General features: G+C 41.0%; 1 protein-coding gene across 1 annotated transcript in view; it reads right to left on the reverse strand.

Moving 5' to 3' along the window:
- RBM41 (RNA binding motif protein 41) overlaps positions 1–23,659 on the reverse strand; it is a 45,366-nt gene extending 21,707 nt beyond the window's left edge. The window contains exons 1-5 of the mRNA XM_045298545.1: positions 23,581–23,659; positions 23,149–23,158; positions 22,804–22,920; positions 21,849–22,041; positions 21,386–21,590 (exon numbers count right to left, since the gene is read on the reverse strand). Of these exons, the coding sequence (XP_045154480.1) occupies positions 21,386–21,590; positions 21,849–22,041; positions 22,804–22,920; positions 23,149–23,158; positions 23,581–23,659 (604 nt within the window). The remainder of the gene's footprint in view (positions 1–21,385; positions 21,591–21,848; positions 22,042–22,803; positions 22,921–23,148; positions 23,159–23,580) is intronic.
- Positions 23,660–24,228: the final 569 nt, after the last annotated feature.

Genomic DNA, 24,228 nt, shown 5'->3' on the forward strand with positions numbered 1-24,228 from the left:
ATCAAAAGATACAGCAAAAAAAAAAAAAAAGATACAGCATCTGGGGTCATAAAGACTTGAAGGTAAACAAACGGCCATCTAGCTCAGAAGAAACAAAGACCAGATGGAAGAAGCACATCAGTCTGTGCTATCAAGAGGTGTCAAAGGGATCAGGTATCAGGCATTATCAGAACAAAAAATCATATCATTGTGAATCAGGGGGAGTGAGGAGTGGGGAACCAAAGCCCATCTGTAGGCAATTGGACATCCTCTTAAGGAGGGATCGCAGGACATCCTCTTAAGGAGGGATCGCAGGGAGGAGACGAGTCAGTTAGGGTGCAGTGTAGCAACGATGAAACATATAACTTTCCTCTAGTTCCTAAATGCTTCTTTCCAACCCACTATCATGATCCCAATTTTACCTTACAAATCTGGCTAGACCAGAGGATGTACACTGATATAGATAGGAACCGGAAACACAGGGAATCCAGGGTGCATGATCTCTTCAGAACCAGTGCTGGGAGTGGTGATACCAAGAGGGTGGAGGGAGGGTGAGGTGGAAAGGGGGAACCAATTACAAGGATCTACATATAACCTCCTCCCTGGGGGACGGACAACAGAAAAGTGGGTGAAGGGAGACATGGGACAGTGCAAGATATGACAAAATAAAAATTTATAAATTATCAAGGGTTCATGAAGGAGGTAGGAGAGGGGAAAAAAGTGAGGAGCTGATGCCAGGGGCTTAAGTCGACAGCAAATGTTTTGAGAATGATGAGGTCAATGAATGTGTAAACGTGCTTGACACAATTGATGTATGTATGGATTGTGATAAGAATTGTACAAGCCCCAATAAAATGATTTTCAAAAGAGAAAAAAGAGAATAAAACTCTTCAACAAAATTTCATTATGAGAAGACCTAAATCTCCAAAAGGCTATTTCAAATGAAACCTTTACACAGAAGAACACATACTGTACGGTTCCATTTGTCTGACATTTTTGAACTGACAAAACGAATGCTGGAAACGATCAAAACCCTGTGAGAGGGTGGGTAGAAATTGGGACGGAGCAGGATAGAACTTTCTGGGTTGATGATAATGTTCTATGTCTTGATAAAGTTTAGGTGATACTGGTACGGTGGTATACTGGAGGCGATCCAATGACTGTGTGCACCTCTTCCCATTTTCTGTGATGATATGTTGGCCACGTGGGAGTATGTTCACCAAAAACACTAGCAAAAGGTAAACATCAGTGTCTTTTTGTCTGGGCAGGATGCTTGCAGGCTGAGGCGAATGGGGTGTAACAACTGGGGCTCGTGACTGAGTACGCTGTCCGTTGAGTTCTGGTTCAGGAACAATGTGCGGGCGTGGGAGCCCCTTGGATCTGTGAGTGTGGATGGCCTGGATGCGAGGTGGGGTCCTGCCCAAGAGCCTCAGCGGGCTGTTCCACTCCTCTTCAGGCAGCGGCGCTCTAGGTGGCTGGTGCCATCCAGGATGAGTTGAGCCTCAGGGGTTGCTGGGGCGGTGCTGTGTGCGTCCTGGCACCACTGGGCAGGTTCCTCAAATTGGACGCAGCCCTGGCTTTGCTCAAGATGGTTGGCCTCCAGCAGCTAAACAGGTCCCTGTTCTGTCAACTCTACAGCCTCTATGAGTCAATTCAGGAGTACAAGGGAGTGTGCCAGGGAGCTTCCAGCCCAGACTGCGTGCGGGAACTGGAAAATAACTTTTTTGATGAAGCGGAGGCGTTATTTCCAGGAGCAGGACCAGCTGCTTGACAGCAGTGAGTGGGGAGCCCCTCGGGATGTGATGCTGTCCTTCTCGCCTCTGTCAAGTAGTAAGTAACTGGATCCTGGAGCCCGTCTAGGTTCCTCAGGAGGACTGTGACTGTGGGGGAAACGCTTATGGTAGGATACACCTCAGCACTTGCTTCTCGTTCTTGCAGATGATACGCCTTTCACGGTCCTTCTGTGCTTCTCCAGTGGATGGCATGTGGGCTGGACAATACCAGGTTACTTTGTGAGCAGGCGTTCTCATGAGCACATGTGGGTAGTCTGCTTTGATGAAGGGAGTTTCAGCCTGGACAGACCTGCAGGGCTTAGCAGTCGGTATCCCTGACTTAACTCTTGCTGGGGAGTCATCGCATATACTGATGAAAAGGTCTCTGCAACCTGCCCCAGGGGTGTTTGACTCGGGTGGTGATGGTGCTGGATAACTCACTGCCTTAAAAACAGCAGGACACCTTCTCGCCTCAAGGTTTGGCCTTCGGAAAAATAACATTTCACTCTTTCCCTTTCCTCCAGATGCTTTATAGCTACTCTTGCTATTTAAACAGCTTCCTAGTTACGCTGTTTAGCTTTGCTTATCTGTAAGCTGCATTACTATTTGTCCAAACAAGTCAGTGAAAGAAAGCATTGTGCTGAAGAAGTAAACATTTTAGATCACACCAATCTAGAGTTTTTCCCCTTTGATCTATAAAAACTTGAGATCGGATGAGATCCGGCATGTTCAAGATGGTATGGCCGTAGACAAAAAAAAAAAAAAAGTGAGATTCCCCCCCCCCACACCAGATATAATTAGGTGGAAGGAAGATATGCTGAATGAAAAACAAATCTGGGCAAGCTAATGCTCTGTTTTCTTAGTTGTAAGATGGTAAACTTTTTGTTTTTAAAGGTTTGAAAGTAAAAGGCTATATTTTGGATGTACCAGTATGTAAACTAACCTGCTCCTCATAAAACAATGATTACTTTAAGCCTTAATATTTTTATTAAACTATTTAATGAGAACTTTAAAAAAAAAGTCTTTTTGTCTATTAAGCTGGTTGTTAAATAAATATTTACTAGCAAATCACTACACAGGTTTGGACATCAGTCAAAAATTCAGCAAATGAACACTTAATGTATTTAATTGCATGCACATTAAAAAAATCATTTTATTGGGGGCTCCTACAACTCTTACCACAATCCATACATACATCAATTGTGTCAAGCAAATTTGTACATTCATTGCCCTCATCATTCTCAAAATATTTGCTGTCCATTTAAGCCCTTGGTATCAGCGCCTTGTTTTTTCCCCTCTCCCTCCCCACTCCGCCCTTCCTCATGAACCCTTGATAATCTATAAATTATTATTATTTTGTCATGTCCTACACTGTCCGACGTCTCCCTTCACCCACTTTTCTGTTGTCCGTCCCCCAGGGAGGAGGTTATATGTAGATCCTTGTAATAGGTTCCCCCTTTCCACCCCATCCTCCTTCCACCCTCCCGGTACCACCACTCTCAGCACTGGTCCTGAAGGGATCATCTGTCTTGGATTCCCTGTGTTTCCAGTTCCTATGTGTACCAGTGCACATCATCTGGTCTAGCCTGAGTTAAAAGATAGAATTGGGATCATGATAATGGCGGGGAGGAAGCATTTAAGAATTAGAGGAAAGTTGTAGTTTTCATTGTTGCTACACTGCACACTGACGGGCTCAACTCCTACACAAGACCCTTCTGTAAGGGGGTGTCCTGTTACCTACAGATGGGCTTTGGGTCTCCATTCTTCACTCCCCCTCATTTACAATGATATGCTTTTTTGTTCTTTGATTGCATGCATATTTTACACGAAAAGAAAAAAATGGAACTCAATTGTGGTAGTTATATAATCTGTTGTCAATTTGAGACTTAAGAGTGAAGGGGCGGAGCTTAGCCTATCAATTGGGTTGCAGCTTGATACCTCATTTGGAGGTGCTAAGGAGATAAATAGCCACTGGAGGCCAGATACAAGGATGCCCTGTGAGACTTTATTAAGGATGAGCCTGATGGAGCTACACTGAAGCAGCCTGGAGTTGGAGGAGCCACATGGAGACCCACACCAGCGCTGAGATGCTTCTACCACCAATGGATCCACTAGACTTTTCACCCACTGGCCTGTGATTTTCCTGCATTCGGCATCATTGCATGTGTTTTTTGAATCTGAAGAGGAATTTATAGATTGGTATTGGACATATGGGCTAATATTGGACTTATGGACTTGATCTGGACTGGGCTGGGATGTTTTCTCAATATTCAATTCCTCCGGTATATAAAGCTCTTTCTCATACACATATGAATATCTCTGGATTTGTTTCCCTAGTCTACCCAGACTAACATAACAATATTTAACCCTAGCTACTCATATACATACTGAAGTATTTAAGGAGGCATGTATCTAGTCAGCAATTTATTTTAGATATATCAATATAATTAGATGCACACATACAAGGATAGAAAGATGCATGATAAAATGAAAGGTAAATGGTAGCATCTAGATGATGGCATAATGGGTATTAGGATGCAATTCTTTCAACCTTCATGTTTGAAATTTCTCATTACAAATGGAGTGACAAATATCAAGTGATTATTAATATATATGTATTTAATATAATTTTTTTAGAGTTCCAACTTTTACATTTAATTATGAAACCAACTGCTACTTATTGTGGGTATACTGACTGGAGAAGACACAAGTACATAGTTCTTCGAACAGCTAAACAGCTGAAGGACATTTTTTTGATAGTGGGGATAGGTCCTTGTTGGAAATATATATGCCATGAATCTTGCAAAAGATACAACTTATATATTAAAGTTGTGAAAGGAAACTGCAATTATTTGGGATAACTGACTGAGGTCCTTGACGAGAAAACAGGTAAGGAATCAACCCAAAGGTATAGAGATAAAACCTTAGAATCTTCCCAGGTGACGCCTAGTGGGAAATATGTGTACTACAAAAGCTGCGCCCCATGGAGCTGTTTTCCCTTTTTTGGCTGGAGGTTACTGGCTCTTATGTATGCCTAATACAGGGTGAGAGTCAAGTACACCGATTTTTGTGTATGAACAGATCTAGATTTAAGTCCTAGAATGGCCATTTACAAACTATGACCCTGAGGAAATCCTTTCTCTCTGAAGCTCAATTTCATCATTCATGAAATGGACATTTATCTCCAGGGCTGTTTTAAGGTTTAAATGACTTAATGTGCAAAAATGCCTAGCAAAGAACTGGCCCAAATTAAACCTTCAAAAACAATTATACAGTACAATTAAAAGTCCCAATTACAGATAAGATGAAGTGAGCTTCACCGTATCTTGTTTCTTCATTCACTCACTCACTCACTCACTCACTCCAGTTCTAAATCATGGAGAGAATGCATGCAGCATGTGAATACTGTGAAAAGGAAATGATTGCAGGTGGAATGACCATGAAACCCAGAATTAAAAATAACAAAGGACCCATGCCCAGATATAATAACATTTCTGCAGATAGAAAGAAAAAAAATTAAGCCTTACATATATACTTAATGGGTTTTCCATAAACATACCAAGACAATTCAATGGGAAGTATAGTCTGTTCAGCAAAAGGGGCTAGAGCAATTGGATATCCATATGCAAAGAGATTAATTTAAACTTTATACTATACACTAGAACTAATTTAAAATGCTTCAGAGATCTAAGTATATTGCTCCAACTATAAATATTCTAGAGGAACACACATGAGAAATCTTTATGAGCTTGGCTTAGAAAAAGAAATATTAGTTATAAGACCATAAAGTAGAAGTAATAAAGGAGGGGAGAGTTAGATTTTAATAATATTACAAACTTTTGTACCTCAAAAGATATGATAAAGAGATAAATGACAATGGTGGAACAAAGACATCCCTAAATTTTCTCCTCTATAAAAGCAGCCCCCTTCCCTTATTGCCATTGAGTCGCCTCTGACTCCTAGGAACTCTACAGGACCGGGTAGAAATGCCCCTGTGAGTTTCTGAGACTGTTTACGGGAGTAGAAAGCCTCATGTTTCTCCTAGTGGTTTCGAACTGCTGACTTTGTGGTTTTAACCACTATGCCACTAGGGCTACCACTGGCAAAAACTGTTGGAATCAACTTCCTCTCAGGACCCTGGAAATTAACCAGGGCTTTAAACTGATTCAGTCATGGCTGATGGCATGTAACCAGAATGAACCCTAATTATCAGAAAAATGTGGGAGGACCATAATGACAATGGAAGGGGGAAATTGCGGGTCAATGCCATTAGAACTTAATCTTCCTTTAAGGAAAGAAGGGCAGTGTGTGCTTTGTACAATAACCAAATTTCCATGACTGGCAGAGCTGTAAACAGAGCTCCTTTGAATGTGTGTCTCTCTCCAGATTCCGAGCAATAGTCCAATCTCCCACACCAGACTCTTGAAAGGACTCTTCTGAGTGCCTCATTCCAGGGCTTCCACCTGGAATTTTCCCTGTTCTGGTTATTCCACTACACGCACATTTTCGAAATTTGGATCTGTTCTGACTTCACTTTATCAGCTACAGCTGAACTGGTTCGAATTGGATAGAGGCTCTGAAATTCACCAAAGGCTTACAGCAATCTGTAGAGAGTTTACTTGTGGAAAACCACTGAATCTTCAATGAACCTTTGTGGCATTTTCACTTTCCCTGTTTGGATCCTTTTTTCCTAGCTCTATGCTTTCTTTGAAAACCAACAACCCCAAAAGCACAGTCAATAATAGCCTGAGGCCTGGAAGGTACTGAAGGAGCCCTGGTGGCACTGCGAGGTAAGCAATGGGCTGCTAACCAGCAAGTTTGGTGATTTAAACCCCTAGCCACTCAGAGGGAGAATGACAGGGCTACCTGCTCCCAGGAAGACTGACAGGTTCAGGAACCCTGCAGAGGAGAGGGTTGCTATGAATTGGAACCAACTTGTTGGCAGTAGTGGTGCCTGGCACGGGAGGGGGAAGAACAGGGTTGGTGCTCCTTCAAACTGTCACTCCCAGGGAATTGTCATTACTTGACCAATAAACTGGGTCCCTGAAAGACCACACAAACAAGGTTGCCTTTATGTGACCTTGACAAGGACAGGGAATACCTCCTGACTGGTCCCACTGATGAGTCACCATACAGCAGAAAAGAGGAGGCTAGAGGCCAGGAATCTGACCATCCAGGGCCCTGCCAAATAAGGACATAGTGGTGTCTCAGCCAACCAGGGACAACGACCGTTTTTTGAAAAAACCCAGCCCTGAGCTCAATGGCCCCTGTCAGACATATAAGAAGGTCCTGCCAGCTCTGGACTGCCTCTCACTATTTTTACCCTTTCGGTAGTGTAGGCCTGCTGGGGGCCTGTCTGCAGAGTTTCTTGAGTTTATTGTTCTATAAACCTGCTATTCTGCTTCCTCCTGTTTGTTCAGTCTCTGCATTGGTGCCACTGTACCACTCCTTTTGAGAAGCCAGTAGCACTGGGATTCACCAGGAAAAGGGATCACTGCACCCTAACAACCTGACTCAAAGCTCACAAAGAGCTAACAGCCTTTTCCCCAGAAGCTTTTGTCAAAAACTATCAGAGGCAGCAGTTGAGTATTGTGGCTCTGGTAGACAAACAATAGGTTTGTCTGATGGACAAAAAGCTCTGATGGAAAAGTCAGGAAATAGATGTCCACAGAGAGCTTTGAAAAGCTCTAACATTTGGGGGAGGGTGGGGATCTAAAAGACCATATGTGTGTATTCATGCCCAGGGCTATATGGATTCTAAGAAAAGATCTGAAAAATCCCAAAGCTGCCATCTCTGACACCTTGAGGCTTTCAGAAAGCAGGCAATGAAGGCTAAGGTGGAGTTGTGAACTGCAGGGCTGAAAGTTGAAGATGTACCTAATACATACACAGACCCTCTCGATAAAGCCTGAGACATGCATTGGTTCCAGGCACAATGGAAACATTATTCTAAGCAAAAGAAGCCATACACAAAAGGCCACATATTATATGATTCCATTTATGTGCAACATCTACCATAGGCAAATCCATAAAGACAGACTGTGTTGCCTGGGTTTGGAGTGTAATGGGGGTTGAGAGTTAGTTCTCTTTGGGGTGATGACAGAGTTCTGAAATCGGACTGTGGTGATCGGTGACCAAATCTGTAGGATGATTGCACATCACTGAAACTTACGATGAATAAATGCTATGGGTTTTAAAAGTATAACTCAATAGCTGTGAAAAAAATGACCCAACAAGATGTTACATCTAAAACACTCATTTTCAAGTGTAATGATATAGGATAAAAGGAAAATGGAACACCCGGAAAAAAATACCGAGAATGTGCAGCTTTGTGGGGAATGTCACCAATGTCACCTGTGAAGAAATTCCTGAATGAGAATCTAAACACCTGCATAAACCTATACCAAAAACATCCTTTTAAAAAAATCAACAAAATGGAGAGAAAGTATTTCCAAAATGTTGGAGAAAAGAACCTCTGAAAATCCTCTCCATAAAAACAAAAACGAATACTGGAAAACTTTTCAAAACCAACTTCCTTAGAACTTTGAAAATTTGCCAAAGGTGTGAGAAATTTTGACAATAATTTTACTCAAATCTCAGTGAGCTTTCTAACATTTTCCCTTGTCCTAACCCCGTGTTCCTCCCTCCAGCTACTCAGTAGGCTTCAACACTTATCTACCTCACAACTATGGTAGTTGGAAAAACCAGCAGACGAGCCCACCCTGGAAGGGGCCAAATAGGTCTGGAGCACCTAAAAAAACTCATCCACAGAGAATTGCCAGTTTGATCTGTCTCTGAAAGCTACATTCTGAGGTCTTGTCTTTGACCTGGATCAGCTTTTACTCTGGGGGAAAAATGCTATCTCCAGAGCATTAGTTAACAACATTCAATTGGGTTGTTGAAGATCAAAGCTGCCTGAGATAGTGCAACACACTTGAACTCTCAAGAGGCCTGATGAAAAAATTAAAAGGAAAATAGGGAAAGAGATGTTAATATGGGGTCTAGAAAAGCTTGGATACATTTCGGGGAATCTAAGCCATGGATGTACATGTACACACACACACACACATACACACACACGGATGTACATGTACACACACACACACACACACACACACCTGCCCCGACAAAGGCTGGGAGATATTCTGGTTCAAGAGATTTAGGGCAAAATCTCTCTAATCATTACAGGGCCACTTACTATGATACTAAATAGGTTTCCACAGCCCTTTTGAAAATCAGCCAATGAAATTCTTATGAAACATGACCATCTGATATGCAGCTCATCGTGAGAATGGTGTAGAACTAGGCAGTGTTTCCTTACAGTATGCATGAGATCACCATGAGTCAGGGTCAACTTGATAGCAACCTGAATGCTAACTGTAAGCACTGGACTACTATCCACAGGGCCAGTGCTTTAAACTCACCAACCGGTCCATGGGAGATTATCTGCTCCCATATAGATGTACAGCCTCTGAAACCCTATATAGGGTTGCTATGGATCAAAATCAACTTAGTGGCAGTCGGTGGTTTTTAACGAAGCAGAAACTTAAGTAGCCACATATAAAAGAGAATACAGAATTTATCTGATCTGTCTACAAAGTCCCTAGACAAATCGACAACATCAACAAGAAACTCTGGAAGAGGGTCAAGATGGCATCCAGGTAGAATCACCCACCAGGTACTCCTGCTGTTGTTAGATCAGAAAATTAAGAAGAAGACCAATATTGGAAGGCTTGGTGTTAAAAATAGATTCAGTGTATTAAGGTCTGGTTCAATCTCCCCCTGAGATTTTCGCCCACAGATGAATTTGAGAACTCATTGAATTGCTAAATTCACCACATCTGCCCTCGGGCTCTGTTACCTCACCACATCCAGCAGGACTGCGTCCACCACCCTTCCTACACCTAAGAATCGAGAGCCACAGCATGCATTAATTTCTCCAGGCTGCTGTCTAAAGGTTGTCATAATCCCAGGCTTTCAGAGAGCCTCCAAGAACTAGCCACAAGACCTCACACTGGAGTTTCCCTCAAGCTATCCACCCCATTCCTGCATACTCAGGCTTTGCATCCTCCCTTCCCAGGCAGGAACAAAGTGACTTCATCAGTAATCCCCTTTCTCCATCTCCCCAGCTCTGTGCCTGGCAGCATGGGTAGCGATAGATATTTAGACTGTAATTTGCAGCAATTGAAGAGCTGCTGGGATATTTAACCGTGACAGAACATAGTTTTCCCAGAGCACAGCCTGCATAGCTGTGCAGGAGAGAGCTGAGAGTGACACAGGAGAGCAGCTGGGGGAGAATTCAGATCTAGTTCACCCCAAACACACTCAGCTAATCTGGCCCACTTCCCTAGGTGACAGAGCGGCACAGTCCTGATACCAAGGCACCCCACAAGCCTACTCTAAAACAAAAATTTTTAAATTAAAAAAAAAATTAATGCCTACAATTCCAGGCTGTGTTGTTTTGTATAATTTGAATGTAAGCCTCCAGAAACCTGGCCCTGGTCCATAAGCATAATATTAACATAACAAGAAAGGAAGAATTCTAATCCTTAGAGCACAGCCCAGGATTTCAACATAAAAAAAAACAAAAACAGGAAAAGCCAGGGGCTGAAAGCTACAGCTCAAGCAAAAAACTGGTTCTACCATTTTGGGACTCCAAAGAGAGTCTTTAAAAGACTACAAATTGTGGCCAGACAGTCCAGACTAGGCCTGTGCCCATGCTGTAGGCCCACCCCAACTCGGCCCGGTGGCATACCTTCAGTTGCTGGCCACAGCCCACCCTCCGAGGTCCCCCCGCCACAGGCCACTGAGTTGGGTATGCAGTAGCCTGACCCACCACCATAGTATGCCCCAGGTAGTCCCTGAAACTACTCCTACCAGTCATACAGAGAAAGAGTTCAAGGCCCCTCAGTCTCCTGAGAACATGGTGCCCAGTTTTTCCAAAATAACATGCAGACAGAATCATACCTCACACCCTCAATAAGAAAACAAGAAAATAAAATGCAACAGTTGAAGAAGTTCTAAACACAACAACACTCATAGAAGAAAAAGATGTTGATCTGCAACAACAAAAAAATTCAGAATGCTGATTGGAGTAATACAGGATATGAGGGAGGCAATGCACAATAAGGACACAGTGATAGAGGGGATGAAGTCCACCCACCAAAGAGAAATACAAGAATTGATGGATGAGGCAACAGAAACACAAGATAAACAGACTAGAAGAGGCGAAGAATCGTACCACCCAACTCGAGGACAATCAGACAGACTTCAACAAATGGGAGAGACAACCAAATATGATCATCAAAGAGGTGGAAGAAAACCTGAGAACAATGACAGATGCTATGAAAAGGAACAATATTCGAATAATTGGTTTTCCAGAACAAGACACAACAAAGAAGTCATTGAAAATCCCAAAAGCTCCATAGCAGGAGTACTGGCAGCAATAGAGGAATATAGAAGAATGCCAGGATAAAAGATCAACAAACAGAAGTCTATTGGTTTGCTATATACATGGGACAAGAACATGGACAAGATGCTCAGCAAGGCAGTACCTTACACAATAGCCAAGAACAAATAGAAATATGTAGGGATATATTTAAGAAAAACAACAAAAGATTTATACAAGGAAAACTACTCGACCCTACTCCAGGAAACCAAAAGCGACATCCACAAATGGAAGAATATCCCATACTTTTGGACTGGGAGACTCAATATAGTAAAGATGTCAATCTTACGCAAGGCACTATAAAAGTTTGCTATCCCGATTCAAATACCGACAACCTTATACAAAGAACTGGAAAAACTGAGCACCTATTTCACATGGAGAGGGAAGTCCAGAACTAGCAGAGAACTCCTTATGAAGTCAGAGGGCTCCCCTTACTGACATTAACACCTACTACATAGTCACAGTGGTCAGAAGAGTGTGGTTCTGGAATAATGGCAGATGTTAGACCAATGGAAAAAAAACAAAACCACCCAGAAATAAAATTATTAGCATATACACAACTGATCTTTGATAAGGGCCCCAAAAGCATCAAGTGGGAGGTGGATGCCCTCTTTAACAAGTGGTGCTGGAAACAATGAATATCCACTTGTAGAAAAATGAAACGAGATCTTTGCCCCATTCACAAGAACAAACTCCAGGTGGATCACAGACCTAGAAGTAAAATCAAAAACTATCAATGAAGGAATCGGGACAAACCTAAGAACTTTGGCTCAGGGAATACATAGGCTAACTGCAATAGGGAAGGGTACACACACAGGTGAACCTGAAATCGACAAGTGGGATATACTAAGGATAAAACACCTGTGTGTGTTGAAAGACTTCACCAAGAAAGTAACAAGAGAACCCACAGACTGGGAGAGGATTTTTAGCAATGACACAACAGACAAAGGGCTTATTACTAAAATCTACAATACCCTCCTAGCCTGCAAACAGAAAACACTTAATCCCCTGAGGAAGCGGGCAAAAGACCTGAAAAAAGTTTTACTAGTGAGGAAACCTGAATGGCCAATAAACATATGAGAAAATATTCCCGGTCATTGCCATCAGAGAAATGCAAATTAAAACAACTATGAGATACCACCTAACACTCTTGAGGATGGTCCAAATCAGAAAATCGGAGAACAGAGAGCGAAAAATGTTGGAGGGGATGTGGTGAGATAGGAATTCTCTTCCATTGCTGGTGGTCAAATAAATATTTATAGCCACTGTGGAAAACCATCAGGAGATACAGTATTAAAAGCAAATGGAAATTGAGTTACCTTATGACCCAGCAATCTCTCTACTGGTCACATACCCAGAAGAGGTAAGAAATAGACCATGACCACTCATCTGCGTGCCAATGTTTATTGCGGCACAATTCATAGTCACAAAGAATTGAAAACAACCTAAATTTCCATCCATATACCAGTGGATTAGAAACCTCTGGCACATATACACAGCGGAGTACTACACATCATTAAAAAGTACTGATGATCACATGAAGCACGGCGTTTCATGGGACAAGCTGGAGGAAATCATTCTAAGCAAAGCTACCCAATCACAAAAGGACAAGTACAACATGAATCCACTGAGGTAAGTATCATCAGCACAGTAGGTATAGGAGAAAAGCCACTTATCTCACACTATACAGGTTGAGGTACAGGCAGTTGGGTGAGGGATAGGCCAAACCCAAGGATGTACATGGCATTCTAACACAAAAAAGGGGTAAGGGGAGAAAAGGGGGAAAAAGAGGGAGACAATGGCACTGGGGGAGTAGGGCACTAATCCACCCAGGGGGAGGGTATTATTTATGTCTCCACAGAAAAGGGAGTGTGAGTACAGAGCCACCACATTGCGCCAAACTTTGAGGGCAACATAACCACATGGAGCAACTCATGAACAGAGAGAGCTACAGGGCCGGTCCCAATCAGAGCCAAACTGACACCCCGTTCCCCTAGAAGTATGTGCTACAGAGGACAACACTAAACCTATAGGTTGGGGAGAGGGGTCAGCCTGCCATGTCCATACAGAAGCAAACCAAAAAGGAAAAGGGAGAGCAAGGGACTGGGTCCTGAGGATGACGTCCATTCATGGAGATGCTAAGGCACAGGGAGAACTATAGGGCAGACAACCACTTGAGACATGATGTCCCCTTGTTGAAGCATACCAGGACAGAGGACAATACTGGGGACACAAGGGGGTGAGTGAGTCTGGTCTGACTGCCCCCACAGAAGGATAAACCAAGAAGGAAACATAACAGATCAGTTCCCGAGGAGCCCCCCAAATATACTTCAGGCTAGGAGGGGCAGTTCCTGAAATCTCCCAGGACCAGTAGGGAGATAGTCATAAAGGTCAGTGGATATACCTGGAATTATGTATTCTTTGTTTTTTGGCGTTGTTTTTTTTCTTATCTTTTTATTCAATCTTTTGTTTTCATTTTGCTTTGTCTCTGTTACTGTTGGTTTGCCTACCTGTATAAGACAAGCATGGAAAGCATGCCTTAGGAGAAAGCAACAGGACTGACAATTTCGGAGGGACTTTGGGGTGGAGGAGGCAGGAGAAGGGAGCGGTGAGCAAACAACACCATAGACAGGAAAATAACTAGGATATTGAAATCAACAACTAGGTGGGCATATAGATGCTGGGGGTATTGGAGGAACAGCAATCTAGCGGAGAGGGATTACTAAGAGGCAGAAGGACAAGCGTGATGTTGGAGCATGCGGAAGATAAAAGGAAACGGGAAAGATCTAGGAAACAAAACTGTGGACAGAGGTCTAAACATAGGTGTGCACTTATGTAATTATATTATTGATAAAAATAAAGGTATTTGCATATGTGCATATATTTATATGGCAATACATTATTGAGGAAGTGAACGGACTTTGGGCCTCTGCTAAAACTCTCCCTCAGCCCAAGAATACTTTGTTCTAACAACCTGGAATTCTGTGATGCTCATCCTCCCAACACGATTGCTGAAGACAAAATGGATGTACAAGCAAATGTGATGAGGAAAGCTAATGGTGCCTGGCTATCAAAAGATATAGTGTCTGGGGTCTTAAAGGCTTGAAGTTAAACAAGCGGCCATTTAGCAGAGAAGCAACAAGCCCACATGGAAGAAGCACACCAGCCTGTGCAATCATGAGGTGTCGATGGAATCAGGTTACAGGCACCAGAAGACCCAAACCAATCTAAAACAAAAAACATATTGTTGAGAATGAGGGGGTTCGGAGCAGGGACCCAAAACCCACTGGTTGACAATAGGACATCCCCCTCACAGAAGGGTCACAAGGAAAGGATGGGTCTACCATGGCTCAGGGTACAGCACCCATGAAACACACACTGTTCCACTGATTCTTTGAAGCTTCCTCACCCCCACTATCATGACTCCAATACTATATTTCACGTCTGGCTAGACTGGCGCATGTACACTGGTACAGATAAGAGCTCATGACACACAGAATCCAGGTCAGATAAAGCCCTCCGGAACAGAAATGGGAGTAGCAATTCCAGAAGGGTAGGGAGAAGGTGGGGGGAAGAGGGGAAGAAGGGGAAACTGAAGGCAAGGATGGACCTCTCCCCCAGTTGGGGGAACGAACAACAGTAATCGTGGAGGGTGGGAAACAGCGGTTGGTGTAAGATATGAAAATAATCATAATTTATAATTTATCAAGGAGTCATGAGGGTGGGAGGTGGGGAGGGAGGGAAAAAGAAGAGCTGATATCAAGGGTTCAAATAGAAAGAAAATATTTAGAAATTGATGATGGCAACATATGTACAAAGATGCCTGATACAATTGATGTATGAAATGTTATAAGAACTGTAAGAGCCTCCAATAAATTGATTTTTTAAATACCAAGAAACTCTAGGTGTGTGTTGGGGGGAAACATTTCTAGAATTGCCATGCTGTACTATTTAAAATGTCCAAATTTACCAAAAATTTCGACTTGGAAAACAAACTAGGAAAAAATGGAACATGGACAAGGGAGAAAGCTATCATCGATAGAAAGTGTGTGGAGAAAGCACAGACACAGTGCTTGCTAGACAAATATTTTAAATAAGTACTTTTAATTTTTCTAACAGCTAGAGGAAACTGCATCTACAGAACAAAAGAAGTTTGAGAATGATGTCAGCATATAAGGGATAACATAATGTGTTAGGGGTTATAAAAACAGCAATAGGAATTCTGGAGTTGAACAGCATAACTGAAATGAAAAATTCATTCGAAAGACTCCAAAGAAGATCTGATCTGACAGAAGAAAGAATCAGTGAACCTAAAGAGAAATCAATTGAGATTACCCCGTCTAAGGAGCAGACCGAAAAAGGAATGAAGAAAAATTAACAGTGCTTCACAGACCTTGTGAAAGGCTATGAAGAATACTAACATTTGTATATTGGGAGTCCCAGAAGCAAAGAAAGGGGCACAAAGAATATTTGAAGAGTTAATAGCTGAGAGATCCTGGAATTTGCTGAAAATACTACTCCACACATCAAAGAAGCTAAATGGACTCCAAGTATAATAAACTCAAGGAGATTATTCTACCTAGACTTAGCAGAATACTGTCAAAGACAAAAGTCAAAGAGCAACTCTTGAAATCAGCAAGAGGGAAGAGACTTATTATGGATAAGTGTCCTCCATAAGATTAATAGTTGACTTTTCAACAGAAATTATAGGGCTAGAATATACTGCAATGACAGATTCAAAATACCCAAAGGAAAGAAATACCCATTTCTATATCCAGTAAAAGCTATTCTTCAAAATTGGTGAGACCTGATCATCTGGAGAAGGGTGGTGGTATGAGCACCTCCACACTGTTTACACACATACACACACACTATACAAACATACAAACAAAAGTACTTTGGAAGCTATTCAAAGGCTAATAGCAATTATGCAAATACTGAGGCAAGAAAAAGATGTCGAAAACAGTAAGAAACCTCTGATTTCCTTATGTATTGCACCCTATCTCTCTGTAGCTCTCAGCTGTCCTCCACATTAGAGAAGGAGCCTGATATAGTATACAGAAAATATATAGTAAAATGGCAGGCAGAAATCCTATCTTCTCAGTAATTACATGAAAGCTAATGAAATGTAAATTAATTAAACTCTTGACCCAGAATGCAAAGATTGGAAGGATGGATTTAAAAAAATAAAATAAAATAAAATAGTAATCAGAGTAGAACTGGGGTTTAGTAATTTAAGTCTTGCTTTTTTTACCTTGGTCTGTCTAGCCAAAGAATTATGAATTTTGTAGGTCATTTCAGGGAATCAACTTTTGGTTACATAGATGTTTTACTGTTCTGTTTAATTTATTTTCACAGTAATCTTTATTTCCTTCTATCTGCTTCATCTGGGTTCAACTCGCTCTTCTTTTTCTATGTTCTTAAGGCAAAAGCTTTGGTTACTGACTTCAGCTCTTACTTCTTAATATGGGCATTTATGGTTATAAAATTTCCTCTAAATACTACTTCAATTGCATTCTGTAAGTTTCAGTATGTTGTGCTTTTGCTTTATTTCATCTCAAAGTAACTTTTAATTTGCTTTGTGTTCTCTGTTTGGTCCACTGACTATTCCCAAACTTACTGGTCTACAGCCCCCTTTCTAGAAAAAAAACAACCAAAAAAGTGCTCAGCCTCCCCCTGGCAATTAAATTTTTGTACTACAGCCCATAAATCAGATAAAGTGTAGACCCCCTGGATCCTTCCAGTACTTCCCAGAGGGTGGTATCTCCTACTGGGGAAACACTGCCATTGTGTTGTTTAATTTCCATTACTTAGAAATTTCCTGAATAGCCTACTGTTATTGAATTCTAACATCCCTCCATTGTAAAAAGAAGTTGTAGATATCCTGGTCTTGTTCCTGATCCTAGAAGGAAAGATTTCAATCTTTCACTACTAGTTATGATATTAAATATTAACACACAGATAAGGTTGATTTCTGAAAAAAAAATTTTTAAAGGTTGATTTCTGATAAAAGGCAAGTGCAAATAAATGGGAAAATATTACTCTTTTCAGTAATTGGTACTGGAAAAATTGGATATTCTTGCACACGAACAGTGAATCTTGAATCTCTTATCTTACATATAAACATCAAGTCAAAACGGATCATAGATTTCAATGTAAAATGTGCAACTTTAAGACTTTTAAAAGGAAACAGGAAGGAAAATTTTCCATGACCTCATGTTAGGTCATGGTGGCCCAAACCCACCAGTTATTCCAAGGAAGAAAGATTAGTCTGTCTGTTCCTGTAAAGATTTTGCCTTAGAAATCCTGTATAGAGTTGCTATGAGTCGGAACTGACTCAAAGGCAATGGATTTAAGATTTTCGTTTTGTTTTGTTTTTGGTGTTAGGTAAAGAGTCCTGAGACTTAATAACAAAAGCACAATCCATAAACAAACAAAAAATGTTAATTTATATTTTAATCCAAATTTAAAATATTTGCTCTGTGAAAGACTGTTCAAAAAAACAAGGCAAGACGCAGACTGAGGGAAATTGTCAATTGCGTAGTCAACAAAAGGTTCTCTTTAGAATACATAATGAAATCTCACAATTCAACAGGAAGAAAATGAGCTACCCAATTAAAAAGCAGCAAAATATTTTAAAATACCCGTCAGCAAAGAGGATATAAGGTGCAGATAAGCATATGTAAAGATATTCAACATCATTAGCCATAAGAAAGTGAAAATTAAAACTACAATGAGATACCATCACACACCTATTAGAGTAACTAAGATAAATATCAACAATACCACGATGACAAAAGGGCAGGAGCAACTCAGCTCTCGTACACTGACTTGTGGTAAATGATTGGACGGTTTCTTTTATACAAACACCATGTGACCCGGTAATCCCACTCCTAGGGATTTACCATAGAGGAATAAAAACTTACGTCCACATAAAAATCCTGTACAACATCTGGAAATGAACCAAATACACTGCAATGTGTATCTGGGTCAGCTTTCGTACATCTATGCAACGGAATGCTGCTCAGCAGAATAGAGGAACTATTGCTACATAACATGTGAGTGGAGCTCAAAGGCATGATGTTGAGCGAAAGAAGCCAGGCTCAAGGTTACAGATTATCCAATTCCATTTTTATGACATTCCCTAAAAGACAGAACTGTAGTGATGGAGAAAAGGTCAGTGGTTGGAAGGGATTATAAATAGGGTAGAGGCTGGAGGTAGTCTGAGTAAATTTCTTTTTACTATAATGGAACTGTTTTCTGATTGTAGTAATGGTTACATTTAAAAAAAAAAGAATCTATCTTATTGTAAGTAAATTTCAAAAATATCAATTATATTCTTATCATAACCATGATTATCAATAGTTATACTTTTCTGAATAATAAAAATACTCAAAATTAGTTGTGAAATAGTATTTAAAATCATTAAGGTCAATTTATAGATGGTACACTAATGTAAGGTTTAGAGAAAAAAACAATTAACAACACTAAATGTAAAAGCTTTGCAATTTCTAACTCCTCTCTTTAATATCTACTATCAGGAAATGCTCCCTCTAGATCAGCGGTTCTCAACCTGTGGGTCACAACCCCTTTGTGCGGGTCGAATGACCTTTTCACAGGGGTCGCCCGATTCACAACAATAGCAAAATTGCAGTTATGAAGTAGCAATGAGAATAATTTTATGGCTGGGGGGTCACTACCACATGAGGAACTTTATGAAAGGATCACGGCATTAGGAAGGTTGAGAACCACTGATCTAGATCATCATTTCCTATAAACATCGTCATCTATTGAATATGGAGTGAAATAAGTCCTTAACTCAGATATCTGGGATCCTAGGCTATATTCCTAAATCTAACACTTTAAGAAAAATCTCAACTTGCCTTTTGTTGCCTAATTTTATCTTCTTCATTGAGGTCATGTACTTGTCTGCACTTGTCTTTTTGTTGTATGCTGCGAAGGTTTAAAGCAAAGCATTTCAAAGATAGGAAACAGAAGAGATTCATCCACCTCTCTCCAAATATCAGGTACTATTCGAAGTGGTTTCCATGTATTACCTGATTCATTCATCACACTATTCCTGTAATGTGGCTAACTTTGAATCTTCTCACTTTGCAGTTGAAGAAACTAAGACAGAACACACAGTAACTTGCCCAACATCTCATAGCTGGTATGTGGAAGAGCCAGGACTTTCCCAGGCAGTCAGTTAGCCGATTTCTTAATCAGTAGGCTATCACTTCTTTTGACAAAAATCTACCCATTTGTTTATTCTTCCTTTCTCACTGCTGCTTTTTCAAGTTTATGGTGCTTATCTTAAATAACTGATTCATTCTGACAGCTTAACTGTAATCTAAGCATAGATAATTCCCAATTATTTATATATAGTACTGACTGCGCTTTTGCCCTTCTATGATGCATTTCCAGGTGCCTCTCCAATATCTGCATTTAATAAACCTACTACAACCAAGAGTTCAACATATTTCCTTACAATTTCTTCATAAGACTTTAATTTTGTCAATTGATGAGCCCTGGAATCTAGAAACATTTGACTTTTCTTTGACACATTCCTCCCCAATGAGCTTCCTATGTTATTCTCTGTCAGTAAGTTTTATTAATGCTTCCTTTGTAATTTCTCTTTCTTTCTAATTCAATTGCCATCATTCTAGACCAGACCCTCATGCCTCAATGATTATTAATACCCCCTAACCATTCTGCACACCACCAGTTCTTCCTCTCTCTAATTAATTTTATTTATTGGATTCCAGATGAACCATTTGAAAATATTTGCTTTTATTAGATTATTCCAGATTTTAAAATCTTCAACCATACTCACACTAACTCTGTAAACAATTACCTTAACTATTACATAATATTCATTTTTGCTCATTATAAAATCCACCAGTATTTGATTCGAACCTACCTTTTTAACCTCATTTCTCACAATTCTCCCAAACACTTCATTAGTGCTCACATTATCCTTTGTAATTGATGTGTTCCTTCCTCTTTCAAAAGAACGGGTAGTATTAAGAGATCACTTAAATCGTAAGCACTGGTGGCTTAGTGGGTTACCTCAACGTCAGCAATTTGAAATCACTAGCCTCTCCACTGGAAAAAGATGAGATTTTCTATTCCCGTAAAGAGTTATAGTCTCAGCAATCCACAGGGCAGTTCTATTATGTCTGTCCTATAGGGTTGCTATGAGTCAGAATTGACTCAATGGCAGTGAGTGAGTAAATCTTACCTCCTCTGAGAAGACTTCTTCAGCCACCACTACAATGGCATGTCCCTCTTCTGAACTCTTACAGTCCAGAACAACTCAACTCTATCTAACATTCTTACTCAATAGTCTAAATTTCCTTTCTAACCAGATTATAATTGGCACCACTCCTTAAACTTCTGTGAACCTTCCAAAAATCAAAAAACAAAACCCCAAACTCATTGCCATCAGTCAATGTTGACTCTTAGTGACCCCCTGTGGGCTAGAGAAGGTTAACAGTTTACAGAAGCAGAAAGCCCAGCCTTTCTCCCATGGAGCTGCTGGTGGTTTTGAGCTGCCAACCATGTGGACCGCAGCCCAACGTGTAACCACTATACCACCAGGGTTCCTGTGAACCTTCCAAGTGCCTCACAAAATATACCTGCCAAATGAATACTTTCAGGTTAAGACACCTACTGTGAAGCTACATATTTTGTGTTAATTCATAGCTGAGCATAAAGACCCTTCACAATCTAGTCTGTTGTACCTTTCCAGTGCCATCTGCTGTCATTCCCTGCCATGCTTTAGGCTCCTACCGTGTATAGACCTTACCCCTACACACAGCAGAACCTTTCATAGGTCTGTTCCTAATCAGCTTTATCTGTAATGTCCTTTTGCCCTTATTTCCCTGACAAAAGCCTTCAAGACTCAGTGCAAATGTCAACTCCTGAGTCCCCCAAGTGAACTAAGATAATCTATGTTCTGGGTTCCCTCAGCATTTTCTATACATCCCCATATACTGGCAATTTCCAGGTTGAATTGCAACTATCTGTTTGCATATTTATCTCTCCCATGGGGCTATACTTTCCGCAGAAGTAGAGAGAATTTCTTGTCTTCTCTTATTCCCTTCACCAACTTCTCATGTTTAATGAGCTTTTTTCAGTCTTTCTCGCAGTGAAGAACACATCAGAGTCATTAGGGAACACCTACCTTGGTAATAAAGCGCCTTAAGGAAGGAGTGGCGATCAGCACCCTGAAATAAAGACTTTTCAATTTCCATTTCTCGCCGAGTCAGCTGCTTGCTCTTTGCAAATCTCTGTGGCAAGCAAAGGATGTGCTGACGCTCTGTGATCCGTTTTTCAATATCTTGAAGACGGTTCTGTATTGCTTCAGGGGTTGCCCTTAGTCTTGTCCTCTGAAACCAGAGAAATCAGATGGCATCTCTCACACAGGCCACGCCTTGAGCTGATCACCTCAAGGAAGAAATAAGATGACAAGCAGGGCCTAGGAAAGGAACAGTTCTAGAAGTGGTGGCTAAAAAGTCAAGAATGGCTTCTCTTTTACCAAACTCCCCAGCCTAGGCCCACACACAGAGCTCAGTTTTGTGAGAACTAAAAATACAAAGTTTCTCAAGATTCAAGGAAGAATTCCTGCTCTTCACTGCCCTACTTACCTTTTCACCTGAAACATGGCTTTTCCAGATTAGGATCTCTGTTTCATTGAGCCCTAGTTCCCTGAGAGAAGCTGTTTCCTGGTCCTTTTTATGCAGGGTCTGGAACTGGGACAAAGTCATCGTCCCAGCCGCTTCTTTCCCAAAAGGTTTGTACAAAGTACCAGGAGCAAAACTCTCTTTCTTAGACATGCATCTGCAAAACAAGCAGGAGGAGTGTAAGATAATGCCTTGAGTTTGCCAAAATGCACAGAAACGGGGGATCTGCTTATAAGAGGTCTAAGAAATTCATCAGTCAATATCTCTCATACATCCTGTTTCCAGGCTGATACACCACTGCAGTGAAGGGCAACTCCAGCAACAGCCCCCTCTAGGATTTAGAAGCAGCCCTGGTGGCATAGTGGTTGCATGTTTGGCTGCTAACCACAAGGTCAGCAGTTCAAACTCCCCAGGTTTCTGCAGAAGAGAGATGAGGCTGTCTGCTCCCGTAAAGATTTACAGCCTCAGTCACCCAAAGGGGCAGTTCCACTCTGTCCTATAAGGTGGTTATGAACTGGAAGTGACTTGGTGGCAATAGTTTTAAGATTCAAAAATGACAGGATCAACAAAATTTTGAAGTAATTACTATGCATCAGTTGCTGTGCTCAGTATTGAGGATTAAATTATTAAACAGAGGGGAAAAATGTTTCTTAATTTTGTGGAAAAGTCACGTTCACGGACAGCGATAACATTGGGTTATACCTACTGTGTTGGGGGGAATACATGGGACATAGGAATTGTATTTAACCCAGAAAGAATGGGCTAGAGAAGGAAGAGCCCCAGAATCCAATCTTGTGTACAAAGTAGAAGTTTTCTAAGCTTACAGGGTGGGAGAAGAATGGTCCTTCCAGAGGGGGCTGCCACTTGAAGGGGAGCGTCTACAATACTCTCTCTTGTTTGAAAAAAAATCGATACCTACTCTTGAATAGAGACGGAGGTATCAAGTTGATGCTGAAGCAAGCTTTTCAGCTGCCTCTCCCCTTCTGTTTCCAACTCCTCCAGGACATGCTCATCACTCTTGACACAGCTGTTTACCCTGGGATAAATTAAAAACACAGTACAGAAAGTAGAAGACAGTCTGAAAAGATATATTTCTCTGTTCTCTACCACTAGTGACCGTATTTGTTCAGACACACTTCCCCAACAACTTAGTACCCTTGGTCATGCAGTCAGTCATAAGTATTTACTAAATACCTACCCCTAAGTAGAAGATCATGAATAAGAACATTATTCTAAGGGAAAGAAGTTAGTATGTGAGTTTTACCTTAATAATGCTGTATCAAAAAAAAAGAAACAAAACAAAGCACATGTACACATATACACACAAAGAAAACCAAAAGCTCCTACTACATAGAATGCATTATGCTCATTAATGATGGCTATGCTCGTTAAAACACTTTAGACAGAGTCCCTATCTTCAAGCTTACACACACTCCTATACGGAGAGGTAGAGAGAATAACAATACAAAGTAGAAGCATATTGCCAAATTAGTAGGGGTTCACAGAAGACAGAGAGAAGTGGGAGCTACCTGGTGAAGACTTTGGACAGGTAATTGTTAAAGCGGCCACTGAAGGCTAAGTTGTGATCAAGGAAAGAAGAGTGCAGGATAACGAGCAGTTTCATTGAGCTGACATTCCTGTATGGCTGTAATGGGAAATAATCTTGGGAGATAAATGTGGCTCCAATGATGTATACCTTTAAATCTACCACAGAAGGGGCCTGGACTTAAATCTGTAAGTGTTGGAAAGTAACTCGCTTGGGAGCTAAGCGACATCGTGCCAGTGATGTTTTAAAAGGAAGATGAATGTGGTTGAAATATGTGATATGGATTAGAAGGGAAGAAACCAAAAGAACTAGATAGGAAACCACTGAGATTTATGAGGTAGAAGGAGATGAAGGTCCTAAATGGATGGAGTGGTAATAGACATGAAGGGAAGAGTTAGATGAGTGGGCCTTTGGGGAAGTGGGGGTAAAGGACAGGTCAATTATTACTCCCAAATCATATGCTGTGGAACTGAGAGATGAAAAGAGGAAGGCCCAAGTGGAATCAATAATTTGGGAAAGGAAAGGCCAATATTGTTTTATCCATGCCAAGTCAGCTACCTACTACCACTAAAACACTGGCATGGTGGATCAGAAATGTTTCAAAGGCCTCTTAAATGCAAGTAATAGTGGCTATAAGTGTTACTGGCTAAAAGGAAACAGAGAGATGGGAGAAGTGTTGCTTAGATGAGAATCTGAGGTGGTACACGGAAATCTAAAGGTCATCTGTGTTGACAAGATTTGGATCTGTGAGAGTAGATGAAAACTATGAGGGAGAAAACATAGAAAGAAATGTAAACA

Source organism: Echinops telfairi, unplaced genomic scaffold (genome assembly GCF_000313985.2).
Source record: "Echinops telfairi isolate 266 unplaced genomic scaffold, ASM31398v2 ScPeMD7_7427;HRSCAF=8465, whole genome shotgun sequence".
Lineage (NCBI taxonomy): Eukaryota > Metazoa > Chordata > Mammalia > Afrosoricida > Tenrecidae > Echinops > Echinops telfairi.